We start from the raw sequence: 18,631 nt of genomic DNA on the forward strand, positions 1-18,631 counted from the left end.
GGTCTAATAGAGGGTAGGGTTTGTTTCTTTTGGGAAGCTCAAATAAGAGGAGGAGGAGGAGGAGGAAGAAGAAGAAGAGATTGGGTTTATACCTCACCCTTCACTACCTGAAGGAGTCTAAGAGTGGCTCACAGTCTCCTTTTCCTTCCCCCCCCTCCCCACAACAAACACCCTGTGAAGTGGGTGGGGCTGAGAGAACTCTCAGAAGCTGCCCTTTCAAGGACAGCTCTGCAAGAGCTATGGCTGATCCAAGGCCATTCCAGCAGCTGCAAGTGGAGGAGTGGCGACTCAAACCCAGTTCTCCCAGATAGGAGTCCACACTACACCTAAACTTGCTCTCTGTTGGTGACTGCTGGTTCGGCAAGAAACTCTCTGTTCGGCATCTGCTGGTGTGAGGACGCTGCACAGATTTTTCCTTTTGGTCTGACCTGGCTGGGTGGGTTTTTGACAAATTCTGCTTGTGGCCGATGGATCTACTGATAACTAAGCCTGGACTGCCAAATGGAACTTCCATGTTCAGGTGCAGTCTTCCTTTGAAGGGCTGGCTGCTAGGAAAGGGGTGGGCATTGCCTTCATGCTTGAAAGTTGTTCCAGAATGAGCACTTGCTGGGCTACCGTGGTTGCCAAATCCAGACTGGGAGACTCCTGGAAATTTGGCTATGGAGCCTGGGGAGGACAGAGACTTCAGTGTCCACCCTCCAAAGCATCCATTTTCTCCAGGGGAAATGATCTCTGCAATCCAGAGAAGAGCTATAATTTCAGGAGATCTCCAGGTCCCACTTGGAGGCTGGCATCCCCAGAGAGGATGACAGTCTAGGTGTCCCTTTTGTGACGCGATTTGTCAAAGTAGTGCTTCTAGGCATGAGATGTGTCAGGATGAAGGCAGGGCTTTTTTACGGTAGCAGGAACACCTTTGCATATTAGGTCACGCACCCCTGATGTAGCCAATTCTCCAAGAGCTTACAGATCCTACTGTAAGCTCCAGAAGGATTGGCTACATCAGGAGGGTGTGGCCTAATATGCAAAGGAGTTCCTGCTGCAAAAAAAGCCCTGGATGAAGGGTTTGATTTTTTTTTTTGAAATCGTGGTGGTTGTAGAATGTCACTCTTATGCTAGGAGCAATGTCCCCTAAAAATGTCCATTTCTGTGGCCAGTGATGTATGTCAGGGTATTCCCAGCTGGGGATTCTACAGCTGCTTTAGGATTTCCCTGGGGAAATCCCCTTCCTCCATACTGTTTGGGGACTTGAATGTCACTATGTGCAGAAATGGCTTGGGTGGGTTGGCAGGGCTTGTCGGTCATCACTGAACTGGTGGAGGCGATGACGTGGCAGAAAGAGTGGGAGGGCTGTGTGGGGTGATGGCCTCCCTACAGCTGTAGGGCAGAAAGAATCCACAGCAGCTGCTAACCAGCTTTCTTTTCCTGCGAAGAGCAGGTGACCGCAAACAGCTGCCCAGACTCAAAAAAAGAAACCTGCAAATCTATCATCTTTTCATTTCCTGCAGGCATTGAGTAAAGCTGGATTCTCCCTTTAGAAATAACATTATATTCAGGCCACGTTGTGTTACTATTAACACAAAGAGGGGGTCTGTTTGGCTCTGAATGATTGCTTCTTGTTTTATTTTACCCAGGCGCTCAAAGTTCCAGCTGAAGGGTTAAAGGTCTCTGGAGCACTTGCACATAGTGACTTACGATTGCTAGAACCCTGGTGCTGGGTAGATCTGGATTAGTCAGCCCTTTCTGACTACATCAGCTTTAAGGCTGTTGGAATGACTGCCCCATTGAGCTTACATTCTAAATTTGGGAGGGGGGGGTCCCAGAGGTGTTGGTCAAGGTGAAACTCACAGGGGTTGCATTGCAAGTCCCTTGGGTTTTCTTTCAGTTAGGGCAAGGGAGAAATGGCTTTATTCAAAGGGGAGTGGCGACTGAGGAGGGGTCTCGGAGGGGAGATGGGACCCAGTATTTCAGGGAGGGAATTCCAGGTGTGGGAGTGGGCAGAGCGGAATTCTGCGTGGGTGTTGGCAGCAGTTTCTAAGAATGGCGCTATATGCCTCAAGCAACAGAAGGCGATGCGATCTCTCGAACTCCCCTCCCATCTAAACAAGTAATCTTTTTCCTCTCTGCAGAATGGAGGCACCGGCTGTATTAGCAGATTCCTCAGCTGTGGTCCTGAAACCTCTCCCTGAACTCAACGGAGTTTCGCTCCATGACGTGATGGTGACCTCTTCGCCCAGGTTGGTTCTTGGTTGTTGGCTTGGTGTTTTGTTTTGTTTTTGCAATCTCTCAGCTTGACCTACCTCATCGGGTTGTTGTGAGGATAAGGAGGGAGTGGCGGGTTGAATTCTTCAGGATGATGAAAACCAAGGCTGATTGAAAAGCCCCAAGAGGATCTCCACGAAGTGGGTGACAGTGTGGCAAATGACGTTCTGTGTTGGTAAGTGAAAGGTTGACACCTGTTGGAACAAAAAAACCCAAAGGCTAATGGAGTCTGAACTTGCTGAGAATGAGAGGGGAAGAGATCTTGTGGTTGTAGTGGATAGCTCAGTGAAAGAGTCAACCCAGTGTGTTGCAGTGGTGAAAAAGGTGAACTCTGTTAGGGAAAAAGACTGAACATAAAATGGTCAATATTATAATGTCCCCTGTAAAAATTTGACTTCTACCATAGAGTTTTTGCCCAAATACTAGAGTGTCGTCCTGACATATATGAACATATGAAGCTGCCCTATACTTACCCAGACCCTCAGTCCATCAAAGTCAGAATTGTCTACTCAGACTGGTAGTGGCTCTCCAGGGAATCGAGCTGAGGTTTTTCACACCTACTTGCCTGGACCCTTTTTTAGTTGGAGATGCCAGGGATTGAACCTGGGACCTTCTGCTTACCAAGCAGATGTTCTACCACTGAGCCACTGTCCCTGCCCTGATGATGTCACTTCCGCGTCATGTCAGAAATGACATGGACATGTTGCTGCAATGTTGGCTGGACCTCGCTGTTTTTTGGGGCAAGTCCCCCTCCACTGGCGAGTCGATGGGCAGTGGAGCCTGGCAGTAGTCCCCCGTTACCACTGGGGGGTCCTACCTGGGTAGCCTAGGTAAGCCTGATCTCAGAAGCTAAGCAGCGTTGGCCTTGACTTGTATTTGGAGCCATTTATCACAATGCCTTTTGACTCACAAAGGCTTATGTCTTGGGAAATTTTGTTGCTCTTGAGGTGCTTCGGGACTCAAGCTTTGTTTTAGCCATTTCAGCTAAACTTCTCTGCCCTCTGTTGTCATGGCAGGGCCAACATTTAAGTTCTGTGTGCCAATTCCAGAGAAGCCAGTTTCTAGTCTGGCTCCTGGCTTTGTTTGGTGGCATGGAAGCATTCCTAAAGTAGTGTAGGGGGGGGGGGGGGGGTTGGTCCTGGTCCAAACCAGCAAAAGTTAATTCACAAGTGCTCAGAAAACATCTGGACTATACAACATGGGATTAATCACACACTTCAGAAGTGAGAAGCTGGGGAATAGCCAGTTTGGTGTAGTGATTAAGTGCAGAGACTCTTATCTGGGAGAACCGGGTTTGTTTCCCCACTCCTTGGGTCAGCCATAGCTTTCACAGGAGTTGTCCTTGAAAGGGCAGCTTCTGGGAAAGCTCTCTCAACCCCACCCACCTCACAGGGTGTCTGTTGTGGGGGAGGAAGGTAAAGGAGATTGTGAGCCGCTCTGAGACTCTTCGGAGTGGAGGGCGGGATATAAATCCAATATCTTCTTCATCTTCTTGAAAGAGCCACTGGTGGCTCCCAAGCCACAGTTTGGCCACCCCTAGCATACACGATGCTCAGCACAAAAACGATCATTTGCAAGCGCGCAGCTTAAACTTTTCTGAGCATGTTTGCAAAGATTGCGACTGTCTTCATCGCAAAACACACCTTAGGATTGTGCCTGGAGGGACAAGCTAACTTTTTCCTTGGAAACTGGATTTGCCTCACTGCCTGAATCTGAAACCTGGGTTGCTAATCTCCATTGTGTACTCCGCTCCCAGATCCCACATGTCTTTCTCCCATGACAAAAGAGTAAAGGATGTGCTTTGTTGTGGCATGGCGGGCAGGCGTCTTTGCAGTGCAACAACAAATGCCTTGTGTGGTTTTGCATGCTGGGACAGGCCCCCTGTGGAGGGTTGGCTCCCGTTGGCCGTTTCCCCTTTGCTCTGCCTTGGCTTGGATTCAACTTGCCGAGGAGATCTTGTGCCCATCTTAAATACTTTAACTTGGCCTTGCATAACTGTTGCTTAAGCATTTAATTTCATATTGAGATGAAGGGCCCATCGGCATGTGAAAGAGAAGCTGAAAGGAGTTTTTACATTAACTCCGGTAGAACATCCTTCTAGTCCCAGGCCTGGTGGACAGAAACCACTCCCACCAGTGTTCCCTCTAAGCTGAGTTAGCATGAGCCAGCTCACAGATTTTAAGCCTCCAGCTAACACACTTTTGTCTTAGCTCAGGAAAAATGGCCCCAGAGCACACTAATTTATGCAGCAGCTCAAAACTTTAATGCCAGTAGCTCACAAAGTAGAATTTTTGCTCACAAGACTCTGCAGCTTAGAGGGAACATCGCTCCCAACCAGTGTTCCTTCTAAGCGGAGTTGTTTAGCCTCTGGCTCACATGTTTTTGTCTTAGCTCAGAAAAAAATGGCCTCAGAGCAAACTAATTCATGCAGTAGCTCACCATTTTAATGCCAGTAGCTCACGAAGTAGTATTTTTGCTCACAAGACTCCGCAGCTTAGAGGGAGCAATGCACAAAATCTTCCCGCGTGGGCCTCCTGAGGATCACGTCGGCAAGCTCGATTCTGGCTAGACTGCTTCTGAGCATGGAGGTTCTGAGGGAAATGGCTGCTACACTGAAGTCTGCCAAATGTGGTTTCTTCCATTCTCCCACCCACCCCATCCCAAAAAAATATTTGCAGGTTATGCCAGATTCCCCAAGCCACTGGTGGGGGATGGGAAGTAGGGTTGCAAAAACCGGCTTGGAGAACTGAAGATTTGTGGATGGAGCCTGGGGAGGACAGGGACCTCAGTGGGTTACAATGCCATAGAGTCCACCCTCCAGAGCATCTTTTTTCTCCAGGGGAACTGATCTGAGCTGTATTTCCATGAGATCCCCAGGTCCCACCTGGAGGCTGGCATCCCTTATTACCAGCTTCCACAGCTGTGACTGTCCTTGGGAACAGTCTTTGAAATGGTTCTGAGCCTGTTCGAGACGGGAAACCTAGGTCATGGTGTCACATTCATTTGTTATGTGGGCTGGATTCAACATAATTGAGACCTTGTTGGGCCAGGCCATGTGTGTCAAAATGTAGAGCCAGGTAGCAGAGATATAAACTTTTTATAAAGGATACAGACAAACACAATTTTTTAAAAAGGAAAATAAAACGTGCTTAAAACATTAGTACTCGCTGGCCTTGAAGGTGCTTTCTTTGTATTTCTCCCGTGCGATGCAGGGAACTGGGCAAAGGAATCTCTGGCTCTTTCCTTCCTTCCGCAGGGGACGAGGAGGGGAAGGAGCCTCAGCCAATAGAAGGAAGAGAGGCTTAGCTCAGTAGCTCTGCAGTGCGAGTGGCAAAGCAAGCTTTCCCTCCCCCGCTTCTTCCCCGAGGGAGGAGCCTCAGTCAAAAAAGAAAATAGAGGCTTTTGCTCTGTAGTTCCTGTGCTATTGAGCAAGCCTGACAAAGCAACTTATGACAATCAATAGCAAAACTGGGCTTCTGTGTTAAAACAACACACACAGAATGGCTTGCCAGATTTTCCAACTGTAGGTCAGGTTGACCACTCTTGTAACTGTGGAAGGTTTTACTGTTCCGTATAAAAGTATTGGTGAGGAAGAAATCCTAGCCCTCAAAAAATGATTACTTCTGGTGGAAACCAGGTCGTCGGGCAAGCAACCTCAGGGGAAAGAGACGTCAGCTTTCCTCTAAGACAGGGGTGGCCAACGGTAGCTCATCAGCCCCAGCCAGCATGGCCAGTGGCTGGGGCTGATGGGAGTTGTAGGCAAAAAACATCTGGAGAGCTACCGTTGGCCACCCCTGCGTTAAGAGTTTTTATTGTCTTCCAGAGTCTTTTGTCTAGTTAAACAACATTCTCTTTGAAGGACTTTTGTTTATAGAGTGGATGTGTTTAATAAGATGTCGATTAAGAAATTTACCAGTACTTTATTACTGTTGGAGACAGACATATGATCTGATTACTTTGTGTAAGAACATAAGAGAAGCCATGTTGGATCAGGCCAATCCAGTCCAACATTCTTGTCACACAGTGGCCAAAAAAACCTAGTGCCATCAGGAGGTTCATCAGTGGGGCCAGGACACTAGAAGCCCTCCCACTGTTTCCCCCCACCCTCCCAAGCACCAAGAATACAGAGCATCACTGCCCAAGACAGAGAGTTCCAACAATACGCTGTGGCTAATAGCCACTGATGGTTGGAGATATATGTGGAGATGTATGAATAGAATATTTCAAATAGTTTTGTATTAAATTGCGTATAATATGTAAACCCTACTAGTGATATAAGATACTTAATTGCATGAGGAAAGCAGCTTGTGATGCGGAAGGAAGCAAGAGAGAGGGAAGCAGACGACAGCCAGTTGCTTAGGGGCCTGATAGGAGCCTTCCTGGGGCCTGATATGGCCCCTGGGCCTCATGTTTGACACCCCTGACCTAGGTAGTACTCCTTTTTTTTCTCCCCCAGTATTTGCTTAGGGGAGGAGCTGTGGCTCAGTGGAAGAGCCTGTGCTTTGCAGAAGGTACTAGGCTCAATCCCCGGCTTCTCCAGTTGAAAGGATCAGTAAGTGATGTGAAAGAGATCTCTGCCTGAAACCCTGGAGAGCTGCTGCCGATCTGAGTAGACAATACAGACCTTGATGTTCAGTATAAGTTGTGCGTGGTGTGTGTATGCTGTGATTTCTATGTAATATATCCAGCCTAATACACGAGGGGATTTCCCCAGGGAAATCTTAAAGCAGCTGTAGAATCCCCAGCTGGGAGTACCCTGACATACATCACTGGCCACAGAAATTAACATTTTTAGGGGACATTGCTTCTAGCATGAGTGACATTCTACAACCACCAACAGACATCCTGTGAGGTAGGTGGGGCTGACAGAGCTCTCCCAGAAGCTGCTCTTTCAAGGACAGAGTCTTAGAGCGGCCCACAATTTCCTTCACCTTCCTCCCCCACAACACACATCCTGTGAGGCAGGTGGGGCTGAGAGAGCTCTCCCAGAAACTGCCCTTTGATGGACAGCTCTGCGAGAGCTATGGCTGACCCAAGGCCATTCCAGCAGCTGCAAGTGGAGGAGCAGGGAATCAAACCCGGTTCTCCCAGATCAGAGTCTGCGCACTTAACCACTACACCAAACTGGCTTGGTACAGTCCCGTGGATTGAGATCCTTCCAGGAACAGCTCAGGCAGGACCGTGCTGTGATAGTAAAAAATTAACCTGCGGAGAGTCTCCCCCTCCCCGAGGGTCCGTGTGCCAGTTTTCTGAACCAAGGAGCCCCTGTTCTGCAGAAGAAACAAATGGATCTCATGCATGAACAGCTTGGATATTGGACTGCCTGTACGTGGCGGATCACTGAATTTGCCTTTCGGGGTACAGGCAAATCTGGACAAGGTGTTCTGGCTATCTTGTCTCAGGCCAAGATTTAAGGACCTTGGGATTTTTCAATTTAGAGAAGAAGATCAGAGCGATGCATGTCAAATTATGCATGGCAGTAGAGCATGTTTGTCCTCTCCCATGATGCCGATCTTTGAAGTCCTACCTAACAGGCAAAAGTTTGAGAATAGGCTTTGTTGCACAGCATGGAATTAACTTGTAGAACTCCTTGGCACAAGATAAAGAGCGGCTGACTTTTAAATTCTTTGAGGAGAGGGCCAGCGATGATGGTTAGACCTGCTGGCTAAATAGAACGTCCATGTTCAGAGCCAGTCTACTTTAACTTTAACAGGGTGGAGGAACAAACAGAGTAGCAGGGCAGATTCTTTTGGCCCCTGCAGCTAGTCCTGGCTTATCTGTTCAGGCACATGGTTTCCTTAATCAGGATTTGGCATGACATTGGAAGAGAGCCACCAGCCAGTTTGGTGTAGTGGTTAACTGTGTGGATTCTTATCTAAGAGAACTGGGTTTGATCCCCCACTCCTCCACTTACAGCTGCTGGAATGGCCTTGGGTCAGCCATAGTTCTCACACAGTTGTCCTTGAAAGGGTAGCTTCTGGGAGAGCTCTCTCAGCCCCATGCAGCTCAGGTCTCTGTTATGGGGGAGGAAAATAAAGGAGATTGAAGGCCACTCTGAGACTCTGTCCTTTAAAGGACAGCTTCTAGGAGAGCTCTCTCAGCCCCACCCACCTCACAGGGTGTCTGTTTGGGGGAAGAAGATAAAGGAGATTGTAAGCTGCTCTGAGACTCTGATTCAGAGAGAAGGGTGGGGTATAAATCTACGGTTTTCTTCTCTTGATTTGGCTACTTTCTACTTTAGGGCTTGTATCCTGCAACGGTGGTGGGATTGACAGGATTAATTTCTTGTCTGGGCTGTAAAAACTGCTTGATCTTTAAGGAACCAGAAATTATTTTACTGAAGACCAGAACTTCTAAAATAGAACAGCAGACTCCTTTCTGGTAAGAGGAAGGCAGGGCCAGGAGTTTGGCTTGCTGGAAATAACACGCTATGCAAAACTCCCACTTCTCTTTGGGTTTATTGAGGCGCATGGCTGGGTGCCATGCTGGATCAGTAATCCCCACCCCCGAATTTCTGCCGCATCAGTTGGTCTTTGAATCGCAACATCAGTCGTCCTGAATTCTAGAGCTTTATTTTAATTACTACTTCATTTACACTCTGCCTTTCTCTCCACTGGGGACCCAAAGCGGCTCAAATCATTCTCCTCTCTTCTGCCTCATTGATCCTGCAAGGGTGAGCATGTTCTCTAAGGTCACCCAGCAACCTTCTATGGCAGAGGGCCGATTTGAACCCGGGGTCCCCAGATCCTAGCCTAACACTTAAATAGAGTTGCCAGCTACAGTTTAGAGAACTCCTCTTGGTTTGGGGGTGGATGATGATGATGATTAGGCATAGTGTGTAGAATAGCCAGGAGATCCTAAGATTGTCTGGCATCCAGAACTTCTAGCTCTTTTAATGTTATGTACCACTAGGTGGCGAGCTAGACTTGTTTTTAAGGCAAGAGACATTTTAGAGGTGGTTTCCCATTGCCTGCCTCTGCATCCTGGCCCTGGTATTCCTTGGAGGTCTCCCATCCAAATACTCGCCAGGGCTGACCCTGCTTATCTTCTGAGATCTGACAAGACTGGGCTAGCCTGGGATATCCAGGGAGTGGAGCTTGGGTAGGACAGGGGCGCCACTGGGGTACAATGCCATGGAGTCCACCCTCCAAAGCATTTGTTTTCTGCAGGAGAACAGATCTCTGTGGCCTGGAGATGAGCTGTAATTCCGGGGGATCCTCAGGTCCCACCTGGAAGCTGACATCCTTACAGTCTAACCTCCATACTACGCACTGTAGTAGCAATGCAGGAAATGGGTCATGTGGGCTCACTATGGGACCTTGGGCTGGGCATTCTCTCTCAGCCTGACTACCTCACAGTGTCAGTTTCTTGTGCCAAGAAAAAGAAGGTGGAGAACATGATGTTGTAAGCGACTTTGAGTTTCTTTTGAGATAGGGTTGCCAGGTCCTATGCTCTCACCAGCAATGGGAGGGAGCTTTCTGGGAGTGCGATGTGTGTGACCCCCCCTGGCATTTGCGGTTACCATAGAGTTTTGCCCAAAATACCAGAGCGTTGCTGTGCGATGTCCCCAGAAGAATGATATCAGTTCCTTGTGATGCCATCACATTGGGGATGATGCATTGGGGTAATGGCTATTGGAGTCATGGCTTCCCCTGCTGCCTGGTGGCAGGCAGGAGCCTTCAAAATTGAGGGGTCCCTCACTCCTACTTGGGGGATGGCAACCCTACTTTGAGAAAAGTGGGATATAACAAAACAAAATGTAGTTTAGTCTGATGATTTTGGACTGGCTGCTGTTCCTAAGAACTTTTCAAAACCGGCCCACCCTGGAAGTTGAACTCCTCCAGACAGGGTTAATATGGATGCTCCAGGTTTGATGCCAGATCCAGGCTGAGAAATTCCTGGAGACAGAGTCTAAGAAGGGCAGTGTTTTAGGGCAGGGGTGGCCATCGGTAGCTCTCCAGATGTTTAACATATGAACATATGAAGCTGCCTTATACTGAATCAGATCTTTGGTCCATCAAAGTCAGTATTGTCTTCTCAGACTGGCAGCGGCTCTCCAGGGTCTCAAGCTGAGGTTTTTCATACCTATTTGCCTAGACCCTTTTTGGGAGATGCCAGGGATTGAACCTGGGACCTTCTGCTTCCCAAGCAGATGGTCTACCACTGAGCCACCGTCCCTCCCATGTTTTTTGCTTACAACTCCCATAAGCTGGGGCTGATGGGAGTTGTAGGCAAAAAACATCTGGAGAGCTACCGTTGGCCACCCCTGTTTTAGGGGAAAGAGGGACCATGCTCCAAGGTAGCCATTCCCTCCAGGAGGGCTGATCTCTGTCCCCCCTCCTTGTTAAACTGCAGTTTGTAGTATGTATACATGCCAATAAAGGTGACTGACTGACTGATCTCTGTAATGTGAGCTTCAGTAGTCATTCCTGGAGATCTCCAGACCCCCCACCAGCTAGAGTTGGGGAATGCTGGTTAGTGAATGGTAGATTTACAAACAGGAATGCACAGGAACGCAGTTCCATCTGGCTTGGTGTCAGGGAGTGTGACCTAATATGCAAAGGAGTTCCTGCTGGGCTTTTTCTGCAAAAAAAAAAAAGCCGTTTACGAATATTGCTGTATGAACTGTATGCTGAAAAACTTAAAACTTGTTTTGTGCACCACTTCTTGCCAGTAGGACCTGTTCACATTCAAGTCGATTCCTTGTTCTGGACTATATTTGTACCTTTCCTCAGATGCGGTCTTGGTACCTTAAAAGCGGAGATATAATACTTCATAATTGGACAGTAGGATTTATCCCCCTTTTTGTGGCTTTCAAGTATGAACTGTGTTTGAACTGGAGAAAAGACTTTTGGACTTGTGAATACGTGGGGTTTCTTTGGATTTATATTTTGAAAGTTAAATAATTTGGATTCAGGGTTTTGTATAAGAGTTTATTGACACCCTTAAGAATTTCTAAATTTTTGGATATGCGTATTTTGTCATTTGGGGTTATGATACCAATGGTATTTCTATGTACTCACCTACAGAAAAATCAGCTTTCTCATTGATTAGACAAAGATTGTTTGATGTTGAATTGCAGGTTGTTGAGAGCCTTGCCAAAGGCAGATGTTTACCCTTGAGTTTGGGATTTTCCCCCACTGGGTATAGGGCTAAATATCACACCTGCCTAACGGCCCCTTGGCAACACAGAGCCTATTCGCTAGCTAGGTTCAATGCGCTACCATCTGCGATTCTTTTTGAAAGGTTCCATAAAACTCCCTATGTGAACAGATTGTGCACTTGTGCTCGACCAGAGATAGAAACTTTAGAACATGTGTTCCTAATTTGTACTTTTTATTCTGACTTGCATCCTATACTCGTTGACTCCTGTTTGAGTGAGCAAAAAAGGAAGCCTGACAAATGTAAAATTGCCTTCTTGCTGCCCACTCAGAACCAGTTGCAGAATTTTTGTATCTAGCATCCAGGAGGTGCTGAATGTACTATTTGCAAATTGCCAATTGATGGATGGACTGGTTCCTTCTCAGGTTGGACATTATGGCAGTAAAGGATCTTGATCATGTACCCACCTGAAGGCTGGCAACCTTCAGGTGGCAACTGGTTAATGTACTGTGTCCACCCTTGTTCTGGGCATGGGTTCAAGCAAGTTCACAGCCTCCCTGGGCTTTTTCGGTTGAGTCCTCACCCCACTGTTCTGCCCAAAGGAGGCATTTGGCTTGGTTGGTGTTGAGGGCCTTAATTTCCTCTTCAAAGAATAGAGGCTACCATCCGCATTCTTTCAGAACAAGATCCATAAAGCTGATACGGGGCTTTCGATTGTCACGGAGAGTTCTTGCGTGACTTGGTAAACTATTTACCTGTCCTTGCCATGCCTGATTGAACCTTACCCATCCCAGTAAGGCGTGGCCTCATACTTTGTGTCAAGGGAAAGAGGATTTAGGAACTGGGGGTGGAAAATCTGAAGCTAGGCTGGCTACATCTGGCTGGTGCAATCTTGAACCTGGCATGAAGTTGAGTCTCAGTTCTGCAAGCAATGTGAGCAGTACAGGTTGATTGGGGTGGTGTGATTAATTCATGCGGCTGTCATCTCGTTTGCCACCTAATTTACAACTCCTTTGTCTAGTGGGCTAGGAAGAACAAGTTAAATTGATTTGTGTGTTCCAGCAGAATGCTGGTGTACAACCAGAGGTTTGTAATTAGGATTCCCAACTCTGGGTTGGGACATTCCTGGAGATCTGGGTGGGGTAAAAAAATGTGGGAAAATTCCTTCCCCTTCAAGGAATTCTCTCTATACTTGGAGGAAGGAGAAGCTGAAGAGGCCAATTTCTCCTTCTCCCTCTTCCTTTTAGTAATCTCTCAATCACCCACAATGTTCTTGGCCTCCCAAAGCATGCTCAGTCCTCATTTGGCCTTTTTGTTCATAGTTTCTGGCTAATTTGGTCTGTATAGTGTACACTGAGGAGAGACAAATCAATGTTTATTGTGATTGATTTTGAGGGAAGATAATTTTTTTTGTGATCCAAGATCAGAAGCCAGAATCAGAATAATCAACAGGCATATACATTGAATACATGTCATAGATATAAAGGTATACTAAACATATACAGCAATTATTTAACATTTGTTAAAACAGAGCCGTGTTCTTCTGCCTAATTAAACGTACCAGGGCACAGAGTCTAGCTACTTCAGAAGTGATTTTGCCCAGAACATCAGAGCATCACTACGTGATGTCCCCAGAACAATGACATCACTTCTGTGTCACATTGGGGTCATGGCTTCCCCCGCTGGCTGGCTGCTAAGAAGGAGTGAAATATAAAATTGATTTGATCTACCAGGAGAATTCTGCATTAGTGGAGTGATGTATATGTTCTGGTGAAACCAATGGTATAAGAACATGCTCAGTTGTTTCTACCATACCAGAATGAAGAAGAAAATGCATATATTGGAAAGCTTTTGATAAAGTTCGTCATCAAAGGCTCCTTAGTAAGCTTGAGAGTCATGGAGTAAAAGGACAGGTCCTCTTGTGGATCAAAAACTGGCTGATTAATAGGAAGCAGAGAGTGAGTATAAATAGGCAGTCTTCGCAGTGGAGGACGGTAAGCAGTGGGGTGCCGTAGGGCTCAGTACTGGGTCCCATGCTCTTTAACTTGTTCATAAATGATTTGGAATTGGGAGTAAGCAGTGAAGTGGCCAAGTTTGCAGATGACACTAAATTGTTCAGGGTGGTGAGAACCAGAGAGGATTGTGAGGTACTCCAGAGGGATCTGTTGAGGCTGGGTGAGTGGGCATCAACGCAGCAGATGAGGTTCAATGTGGCCAAGTGCAAAGTAATGCACATTGGGGCCAAGAATCCCAGCCACAAATACAAGTTGATGGGGTGTGAACTGTCAGAGACTGACCAAGAGAGAGATCTTGGGGTTGTGGTAGATAACTCACTGAAAATGTCAAGACAGTGTGCGAGTGCAATAAAAAAGGCCAACGCCATGCTGGGAATTATTAGGAAGGGAACTGAAAACAAATCAGTCAGTATCATAATGCCCCTGTATAAATCGATGGTGCGGTCTCATTTGGAATACTGTGTGCAATTCTGGTCACCGCACCTCAAAAAGGATATTACAGCATTGGAAAAAGTGCAGAAAAGGGCAACTAGAATGATTACAGGTTTGGAACACTTTCCCTATGAAGAAAGGTTGAAACGCTTGGGTTCTTCAGCTTGGAGAAACGTCGACTGCGGGGTGACATGATAGAGGTTTACAAGATTATGCATGGGATAGAGAAGGAAGAGAAAAAAGTACTTTTCTCCTTTTCTCACAATACAAGAACTCGTGAGCATTTAATGAAATTGCTGAGCAGTCGGGTTAGAACAGATAAAAGGAAATACTTCTTCACCCAAAGGGTGATTAACATGTGGAATTCACTGCCACAGGAGGTGGTGGCGGCTACAAGCATAGCCAGCTTCAAGAGGGGGTTAGATAAAAATAAGGAGCAGAGGTCCATCAGTGACTATTAGCCACAGTGTGTGTTTGTGTATACACAAAACATTTTTGGCCACTGTGTGATACAGGGTGTTGGACTGGATGGGCCATTGGCCTGATCCAACATGGCTTCTCTTATGTTCTTATATCCCGCCCTACACTCACAAAGTGGCCTACAATCTCCTTTACCTCCCTCCCCCCCACACACACAACAGACACCCTGTGAGGCAGGAGGGGCTGAGAGAGCTCTCCCAGAAGCTGCCCTTTCAAGGACAGAGTCTCAGAGTGACCTTTGCCTTCCTCCCCTACAAGACACATTGTGAAGTAAGTGAGGGTGGGAGAGCTCTCATAGCATCTGCCTGTTCAAGGACAGCTTTGCGAGAGCTAGGGATGACCCAAGGCTATTCCAGCAGCTGCAAGTGGAGGAGTGGGGAATCAAACCCAGTTCTCCCAGATAAGAGTCCTTGCACTTAACCACTTCACCAAGCTGGCTCTCATGGACAGAATGACATGGACAGAGACCTTTCTTATATGAGATACAAGCATATCTCCCTTCAAGAGGGGCGTATGGAAGGGCATTAAGTTGGGCAAGGGTAAAAGCTCTGCGATGTTTGAGAAATTCCAATGTATGAAAGTATGAAGATGGAAAAAAGTTTTGGTTGTAATTCCCTGCTGCTGGAACAAGATGGGCTCTAGATCTGTCCAAGTGGAGAGAAATATCCAATTGTCTGATTAATTATTGTTTACTCCTTGATAGCCTCCCTCAACATCATTTTGGAGACTCCAGCTGGTTCAGAATGCTGTGGCTCAGCTATTAGGCACTGGATGGAGCATACATGTTAATCCCATTCTGTAGCCACTCCACTGTGATCCATCAGGTCCTGGGCTTGATTTAAAGTATTGACTCCTTTGCATATTAGGCCACTCACCCCTGATGTAGGCAATCCTCCCAGAGCTTACAATAGGCCCTGTACTAAGAGCCCTGTAAGCTCTTGGAGGATTGGCTACATCAGGGGTGTGTGGCCTAATATGCAAAGGAGTTCCTGCTACAAAAAAAGGCCTGGTATTGACTATACAAAGCCCTTCACGGTTGCAGATCCTCATGTCTGTGAGATCATCTCTCTCTCTCTATACTCTGCCACAACAGCTTTGCTTATCTGAGCAGGGATTTTCACAGGTGCCTGTGGGGGAATTTACATCTTATTACCTTTTATTATTATGAATGCCTTTTAGTTTTTACCCAATCTCAACACTTCCCACAACCTTTCATAACATAACGTTGTTCCCAGCGGCTAAATTCATGAGACTGGAACCCAGTGTTCCTTAAACATATGATAATGTTTTATCATAATGTGCCAACTTGCAAAAAGGCAAAAACCAACAACTGCCAAACACTTATCTTGTCTGTTGCAGCCAAAGGTGGAATTCTAGCAGGAGCTCCTTTGCATATTAGGCCGCACAGCCCTGATGTAGCCAATCCTCCAAGGGCTTACAAAAAAGAGCCTTGTAAGATCTTAGAAGATTGGCTACTTCAGGGGTGGGTGGCCTAATATGCAAAGGAGCTCCCGCTAGAATTCCACCCCTGGTTGTGGTCCCTGCGTTGTGAAACAGCCAGTTGGCAGCAGAGGAGAGGACTCGGAATAATGGGTTTAAATGAACAGCAAGAAGGTACTGGCTGGACCTTAGGAAAAAACTTCTTGACAGTAAAAGTTGTACAACAGTGGAATCGGCTACCAAGGGAGGTGATGAGCTTCCCCTTTCTGGCAGTCTTCAAGCAGCAGCTGGACAAAATTTGTCAGGGATACTCTAGGCTAGGGATAGGCAAACATGCTTAACACAAGAGCCACAGGGGATAAATGTCAGAAGTCTGAAAGCCACAAGACATGAACGTTAGATGTTCGATAGCCGCAAGACAGGAAGGAAGGAAGGCAAATAGATGGGGGAGGAGAGCCGCAAGACAGGAAGGAAGAAAGGCAAATAGATGGGGGAGGAGAGGTAAAAAGAAAGCAACTTTAAATGCATTATCCATGCCACCAGCTCGCTTGTCTTATGCGGCTATAAGCATAGACAGCTTCAAGAGGGGATTGGATAAGCGTATCGTTGGAACTCTCTGTCTGGGGCAGTGATGCTCTGTATTCTTGGAGGGAGTACAGTGGGAGGGCTTTTAGTGTCCTGCCCCCACCAGTGGACCTCCTGATGGCACTTGATTTTTTTGGCTACTGTGTGACACAGAGTGTTGGACTGGATGGGTCATTGGCCTGATCCAGCATGACTTCTCTTATGTTCTTAAGTGATTTAAAGAGACAGATGCCTTCTCCAAGCCAGCCAATGGGGCGGTGGGAGCTTTGAGAGCCACACAATATGTGTGAAAGAGTCACATGATGCTTCCAAGCCATTGTTTGGCTACTCAGGCTCGAGGCTGATCCTGTATTGAGCAGAGGGTTGGACTAGTATGGCCCCTTTCAATTTTGTGAGTCTTATGATTCTGTGATTTCTGGTTGGTCCTACAACCCAGGTCCTATTTTACTGCTTATTGACTGTCCCGTCTTCTCAACTGTATTGACTCACTCCGTGTCATCTGCCTTGAAATAAATAAATAATAATTTGCAAAGTCATCTACTGCCTACTTGTGGTGCTCTCCAATTATGCACCAATCCTTGACTAGTCTGTGCATTGTACTGTATCTATGATTGGCACAAGCCAGTTACTTGAATCACTGGGTATATAGTAATGACTCTTTCCTCTCAGTAAAGCAGACCTATAGGGCATTCATTGCATTGCTTTAAGTGGACCTCCAAGATCTCCTGTCATTTATGCCAACCAGCTGTCTGTTGCTGGTCAGTAGGCCCTGCAATCTGCCAGGGATGGGCTAGAGAGGGCACCAAGCATACTTCCTCCAATGTACCCTAATCCTCTCTTTCTCTCTATAAGCCTTGCCTGTGGCAAGTTGAAAGCCCCGCTAATTCTTTGTGCGGGTATCTGATTACGAAACAGGCAGGGCTTAGTTGTATTTATTTAATAAGCTTACATGCTGCCTTTTGATCCCGCGGAGGCCCTTCATGAGTCTAACAAATTAGATTAAAGTGCACAACAAGGAAATTCAAAATCCATACAATCGAATCAAGCACCGTCCCGGGGCGAGGTCGTCCCTTGGTGGCAGGGCATCTCCTTGGCATGTAGATGTTCCCAGGTTCTGTTTCCAGCATCTCCAGTTAGAATAATGGTTAGGTAGTAGGTGATGTGAAAGATCTGAGATTCTGGAGAGCAGCTGCAAGTCAGAGCAGACAATACTGACCTTGCTAGACCGAGAACTGGACTCAGAACATGGCCGGAGTCGTGGTGATCCCACTAGGGTTGCCATACCCCTGGTCTGGGCGGGGAATTCCCTGGTTTTGGGGGCCTCTGCCCATTGCTGGCCAGCCAAACCCCACTTCCAAACAGCGACGTCGCTGTGTGATGTCTCCAACAGGAAGATATCATGTAGAAGTGATATCCCTTCGGAGACATTGTGCAGCGATTCTCTGGTTTGGGGGCAAAACTCTATGCTTTGATGTCAATTTAACCATAAAAGTTTTGCCCAGAAACCATAGCATTGCTGCTGATGTGATGATGTCACTTCTGGGTGACATCAGCTTAGGGCTTTTTTTGTAGCAGGAGCTCCTTTGCATATTAGGCCACACACCCCTGATGTAGCCACTGCTCCAAGAGTTTACAGTAGGCCCTGTACGAAGAGCCCTGTAAGCTCTTCGAGGATTAGCTACATCCAGGGGGTGCATGGCCTAATATGCAAAGGAGTTCCTGCTACAAAAAAAGCCCTGGACCAGCTCATTGTGCAACATCCCACCCATTCCCAGAATGTCCCCCAAATCCCCTCACTGGCACAACAAGGGGACTTGGCAACCCTAGATCCCACTTGAATTCAGACGTTGTAGAATGGGGCACTTCCTTCTGGAGCGATTCTTCCTTTCAGTCAAAGGCAGACTGAAACCTCCTCCTGTGCCTATCGTCTGCTCTTCCCTCAAATAAGGCCCATTCCTGCATGGAAACCCTCAGCTCCCCACGATGCAGTGGGTCTCCCACTGAGTTAACTCATCCAATGTCACCAGGGTTTTTTTGTAGCAGGAACTCCTTTACATATTAGGCCACACCTCCCTGATGTAGCCAATCCTCCAAGAGCTTACAGGGCTCTTCGTACAGGGCCTACTGTAAGCTCCAGGAGGATTGGCTACATCAAGGGTGTGTGGCCTAATATGCAAAGGAGTTCCTGCTACAAAAAAAGCCCTGAATGTCACCCTATCAGTCTTCCCAACAGGGTGGTGAAATGGGGAAGGTGGTGGGAACTCCCTGGAAGAAGGGCAGGATAAAAATTGAATAAATGGGGAGCGCTATGGCAGAAT

At 47.1% G+C, this 18,631-nt stretch overlaps 1 protein-coding gene across 1 annotated transcript in view; it reads left to right on the forward strand.

Moving 5' to 3' along the window:
* The window catches only part of ACSBG2 (acyl-CoA synthetase bubblegum family member 2), a 71,041-nt gene that overhangs the window by 16,908 nt on the left and 35,502 nt on the right, over window positions 1-18,631 (forward strand). The window contains exon 2 of the mRNA XM_060232626.1: window positions 2,127-2,234. Coding sequence (XP_060088609.1) covers window positions 2,128-2,234 — 107 coding nt within the window. The 5' untranslated portion in view covers window position 2,127. The remainder of the gene's footprint in view (window positions 1-2,126; window positions 2,235-18,631) is intronic.

Source organism: Heteronotia binoei, chromosome 2, assembly GCF_032191835.1.
Source record: "Heteronotia binoei isolate CCM8104 ecotype False Entrance Well chromosome 2, APGP_CSIRO_Hbin_v1, whole genome shotgun sequence".
Lineage (NCBI taxonomy): Eukaryota > Metazoa > Chordata > Lepidosauria > Squamata > Gekkonidae > Heteronotia > Heteronotia binoei.